Source organism: Sinocyclocheilus grahami, unplaced genomic scaffold, assembly GCF_001515645.1.
Source record: "Sinocyclocheilus grahami isolate Dianchi unplaced genomic scaffold, SAMN03320097.WGS_v1.1 scaffold941.1, whole genome shotgun sequence".
Taxonomy (NCBI): domain Eukaryota; kingdom Metazoa; phylum Chordata; class Actinopteri; order Cypriniformes; family Cyprinidae; genus Sinocyclocheilus; species Sinocyclocheilus grahami.
The window spans coordinates 98,088-104,088 of record NW_015506120.1 but is presented as its reverse complement, the minus strand read 5'-3'; the positions used below and the strand labels follow the sequence as shown (position 1 = coordinate 104,088).

General features: G+C 35.0%; 1 protein-coding gene across 1 annotated transcript in view; it reads right to left on the bottom strand.

The window, feature by feature from the left end:
• Positions 1-424: 424 nt before the first annotated feature.
• The window catches only part of LOC107564502 (pre-B-cell leukemia transcription factor 1-like), a 71,431-nt gene continuing 65,854 nt past the window's right edge, over positions 425-6,001 (bottom strand). Inside the window, exon 8 of the mRNA XM_016249595.1 lies at positions 425-2,775. Within this exon, the coding sequence (XP_016105081.1) occupies positions 2,506-2,775 (270 nt within the window). The 3' untranslated portion in view covers positions 425-2,505. The remainder of the gene's footprint in view (positions 2,776-6,001) is intronic.

The following is a 6,001-nucleotide window of genomic DNA, read 5'->3' as shown; positions in this document are numbered from 1 at the left end:
TACAACATTTATTGATGATAATCATGTAAATTATGAGACAACGTTTGTGGGAATTGTGGGGGAAATCCAAACACAATAGTCTGGCCTTCAATGCTTCATATGGTACATAATCGTGAAGTCTAATAATGCATTTATAGCATGTGCGGTCAAGTCTATTTCACAATATATATATACATATATATATATTTACATTTTCACAATGGCAACCATCAGCAAACTAGAGTGTCTTTTGTGTCATAAACGTATGCCATTCAAATAACAGATGACGTATGTTTGTATTTTCATATGGATTAGCATGATTATCTTCAAACTAATACAAAAACAAAACAAAAATGAACTGGTGTTTCAGGATGTCTTGATAATGAGAGCTAAACAAAAGCAAAAAAAAACAAGAAACATACTAAAGGAAGAAAAAGAATCTTCCAAGCCATCATTGAAGGCAAAGGCAATGAAATATCTGTCACATATTTCTGTTTCTTATACATACATAAGCAACTTTCAGTTTTTACATTTTTGGTTTTGCTAGTGTATAGCGATGAACATTACCAAACATTTCCCCCCATAATCCATTTCTGAAATAAATCGGAGCGTCTTCCTTTTTGGCAATTGTTCAAAAAGGTGTTTTTGGTAGAACACTTGTTAGAGAGCACAAACTAAAAGGGGATAATATGATATCAGACACTGAGGTCATATTAGCGATACATATAAATCAAGGCAGAGATGATCGATCATCTCAAGTCAGTGTTTGAAACTTGTTCAGAAGCAGCTGAACTTGGTTTCTGGGTTCGGGGCAAAGTGGGTGTATGGCGCTTTACCTGCATAAACACAGCTAAGAGTGACCGTCGAAATGTCCAAATCTTATTAACTTAATGACTTCCCCATTTAAATGGTATCTGATTCAATGTACTGCAAAACAAACTTCATTACCCAGAGCCCCGGCAGACAGGGATATATTTTCAACAAAAATTAGTTAACTATTGGATTCTTCAAGATAATTTTTTCAATTAGGCAGAAGAGCTACATCTGTCATGATTTCACAATGGAAACAGTGGCATCAGCAATGCAGATTGGCCAAAAGACTCGCTTGTATGTTGCGTATCTTAATTTCTGACATCCTTACAAACGCTACAGAAAATTGAGAAAAAAGCTCATTATGTTTGACCAGCTATTCATATTCTTTTACAGCGTTTACACAAAGGATTTTGGTGACCAGTAACACTCGGCTGTAATGTTAAAAGTACAGTGCTCGTTTCTAAATCTGTACACTTACAGCTGGCTCTCGTACTTGTAATTACAGGGAAAACAAGATGTCAGGTTAGCATTTGTTAAGACATGGCCTTTTGATGAAACCCTCAAGGTTTTTGCAAGTGAACATAAGATAATAAGAAATAAAAATGGTAAACTAATTCAACTAATTCAAAACAATAAAGAGCATTAGTGCTTGTTTTTAATGATTTGGAGTAGTAAAGGGCATCTGTCTGTATAAACCAAAATATCGCTCTTTATGTCAAATTCCTTCACTTAAGGGAGAGAGGGAATAAGGGAGCATTTGAAAGCAATCTGAAGTGAAAGCGGGGAGGAAATGTCATTATAGACCATAATGACTTGATGCTTCCACCATTTCCGGAATCAGTTGTATTTTCATCGACAGTGTCCTCGAAAACAAACAGAGTGAGGAAATGACTCCAAATGAAATCTACGACAACAGAGTTGTTTGGACTGCTCTCTACGATAAACGTAAGCCTGTTCCTTTATCTAATGGACATCTTTTGATGGCTTTTATGGGGAAAATATGATAATCAGCTTTGAAATGGTATGAGTGACCTCCACACATCCTATTTCACGTTTTACACAAAGATGTATAAGAACAATCTGTTTTATTGGGCAAAAATAATCAAAAGAAATACTTGAATATAGCTGAATTGATACTGGAAGGTCTTTTGAAAAATGCTAAATGAAAAAACAATAAACAAACAAAAACAAGTAGTCAATATATCACTATGAACAAACAAAAGAGCAATAAGAATTGACCGTACCGATAAGGAGAGCTTCCTCTCAAGCACTATATCAAGTGATACAATTTTTTGTTTTTAGAAAACAAGGACTGTTCTTTTATGTATTTTTTTTTTGTAATTTTTTTTATTTTTACTGAGAGGTAGAATGAAGCATTTAAATTGAAACACAACGACTGGTTGTTCCATCATTAACAATTGCCTCATAAGACTGAAACAGTCACAGGTTTGTTAGTCGCCCTGTGCCACCTAAAATACACTGTGAAAACTGTACAAACACATCTTTTTTTTTCATTTTTAAATTCATAATTGTTTTCTAAAATCTTGTAAAATATCCCAATGTTCCACGGTAGTATGGCATGATTGTGTGTGACCGTGTGGGACGTTAATCCAAATCTGAGGAGGGTGGATTGCTGGATCTTTAGCGCGAGCAGTCTGAAGATCCCACGCGCTGTGAGGATGGATAGATGGATGGATGGATGGATGGTGCTGATCAGTTGGAGGTATCAGAATGGACGCTCCCGGGTCCTTCCGTGGGTGAGGTCACTGAGGAGGGTGTTGGGGCGTCTTGCCAGCCTCCGTTCGCCTTTCGTGAGGAAAAAACGAAAGACAAAATTATAAAGTGCATATTTAAAAATACAACGCATATCTGAATGCAAAGATGTAGGTTACCGTCTACAAACCCCGTCGTGAAATCTAAACGAGAGCGACTATGACGAATTCCCTCACTATAAACACGCTTTTGCAAGAAGTGAGTCACAAAGTGAGGCAGTAAAAAGAAACGGCATTAAGCTGCATATTACGAGTCATTTCCAGAACATGCTTTTCAAAAGACCAATGATGGAGGAATCAATTATTGCAAATTATCACATTGGCTAAAGGAATGAAAGTATAATGGAAACCTAAAATGGAGGCCATTTCATGTCCTGGAGACAGGTTGCCTAAAGAGCATTTGGGGCATTAATAGCAATTTCCATGCCATCAGAAAAAGGACTAGAAATGGGCTTTGGCAGCCTCTTATTTTCCTAGCCTGTTATTTTAGATAGAGGCAGTCTGTAATCAAAAGAGAAAGAGCAGAGCGAGGAGAGAAAAAAACTTTTCAAATCTTCAGCTTTGGTGACACCCCATGTCTATTTCAAAGGCATAATTACAGCGCATAGGCGAGAGGAAAGCTCCCCCACATAAATGCTTTATGCTTTAAGGCCGTCATTATCCACAACTGAAAAAAGGCGAATAACTTATCTGGGTGGAGAAGGAAAAACATCATGTTATTTAAGACAGTGAATTTGGTGGAAGATTGAGACACTTTCTCTGGCTACATTATCACAGCGTTATGATGCAAATGTTCGGGCTGCTGCTTTCTTCTTCTTTTTTATCTATGGTTACAAGTGTTCAGGTATAAAATGTTGTTGATTTAATTATTGATACGAACATGAAATCAGTTGAAATCAAACTCGAGATTTATGAGATTTATTTATTAGAAATGACTGCAAGAATGTCACTGAAAAAATAATTATATATAATAATTAAATTATATATTTTATATATATATATATATATATATATGTGTATATATATTTAAATGACAACATTTTAAGATACATACGATTACATTCAACATATATGTGAATTAAACAAAATTTAGATAAAATATATTTTCTGATTTTATTTCATTTTGAAATATTTAGATTTTAGGATTTATGTGAATGTAAAAAATCTGATAAAATGTCTTGACAGAATTAAATGGTTTTAAAAATCTATGTGAATCATGGGTGTATGTAATCTATGTGAATAAAATAAATTCTCAGTTAAAATGTATTTTTAGATCTTATTTAATTCAGAAATAATTACATATAAAATATGTGAATTAAATAAGTGTTTAGATAAAATGTCTTTTCAGATTTTTATTTAAAATAAATTTTTTATTTATATAATTTTTTTTCTTTTCAGATTTTATTTGAGACATATTTACATTCAAAATCTGTTAAAAAAGATTTCATAGATTTTAATTCAGAAATGTACATTTAAAAATGTATGTGAATAAAATACATTTTCAGATAAAACGTCTTATCAGATTTTAATTCACTTTTTTTTACATTTAAAATTTATGTGAATGAAATATTTTTCAGATAATACGTCTTTTGAGATTTTATTTAATTCATAAATATTTTATTCAAATGACCTCAAATATTTATTTATATCACTGTGAGCTGTTCTGACAAAAACATGTTCTCCATCTGCCATAGGTGGCACAGAAGCGCTGGGTCACCTCCACAGGACACATTCGGGTCTGCTTCAGAGCGGCTATTTAGAGAGACCATGTTACTGTGTTTGTCTTTTTTCCTTTTTTCGTCCTCACACTTTGCTGGCTCCCTGTCAGTGCCGTTAAGGTGGCAGATGTGTGATATGACCAATGCACTTGGATTGCTGTCCCAAATCTCTATTCAGCCCTCCCTTGAGACTGTCTGATCAATTTCATCTGTTGGCGACACAGCTTGTCGCTGTGAATTTTACATGCTGGCCTCTGCGGTTTGTGTTCCTGTTCTCCCTCTCCCTCTCTCTTAAACACACCTCTCCCAGTACAAAATACTGATGGTTGGAGCTGCTCGTCTCCTCTGGTTAACACAATTCTTTTAATGTGTGCTCAGAGCTGTGGTGGAGGACACCATCGCAGGCTTTGAATGAGTTTGATGACCAGAATAGACCTGCGTCTGGGCTTCTTTGAAGTTGTTGCTGTTTATGTGGCTGAAAGAGCCATGGTAACGCTAACACAGATCAGCGGTCACATTTACGGTCGCCTTGGCGACTGTTGCTAGTGTGCATATTGCCGCTGGCACCACTAATCAATATGGCAACAGAACAGATAGAGTTTAACCATATATATATACTGTATATATATATATATATATATATATATATATACACACACACACACACACACACACACACACACACACACACTGTTCCATTTAAAGGTTAGGGCTCAGTGATTTTTTTAATGGAAAATAATACCTGTATTCAGTAATGATGCGATGAATTGATCAGTAAAGGCTTTTATATTGTTTTCAATTTTAAATAAATGTTCCATAACCAAATTAAGCAGCACTGTTTTCAACATAGAAAATAATAAAAAATTGTCTCTTGAGCACCAAATCAGCATATTAGAATGATTTCTGAAGGATCATGTGAAACTAAAGACTGAAGTAATGGCTGCTGAAAATTCCAAGAGGGTCTAGCTGCAGCCTTGCACTTGCACTCTCAGACTTGCATTCTCAGACTTGCACTCTCAGACACTTGCACTTCCGCTAGCGACGTCACTTGCAGCCTTTTATTTTTTATTTTTTGTTCTATTTATTGATTACTTTTTGTTTGAATCTCTCAACATTTTACAACAGTATCCAGGTGGTGAAGACAACAAAAAATAAACTACATTACGAAGTCACTTGCAATCGCCACTTGCACTCTCCGCTACACGTAATGTAGCTTAATGGACAAAGACAATGATATAAAAGAGCTGTAGACAGTTTATTCTATATGGAAAAACGCTTAACTTAAATATTAGTTATGTATATTAATAATGTAGTGGAGCATATTGAGTTTGGCCTTTTTAGTCCATTATGCCACATTATGTCATGTACATTTTGCGGTATGGGAGGAAAATACTATATACATATTCATTATATTAATAAATTGTATATTTAATTTGATATTTTAATAGCATTTTAATTAAGCCATGTTAAGTGTTTAAGTTTATCTACAGAAGGAAAACACTTAACGAGAGACTTTGCGCATGCGTTCATATTCTGCTGTTCTGTGGCCACGGATTTGCGGGTCCTGTATGTTATTGTACTAATTTAGTTTTAATCGTTTAATCACCACCACAGCTTCTTGTCTCCATTGGCAACACGCAGGATTTGTGTCGATTGCAAGTGACGTCGCAGGTAGCGGAGAGAGTGCAAGTGGCGATTGCAAGTGACACTGTAATTTAG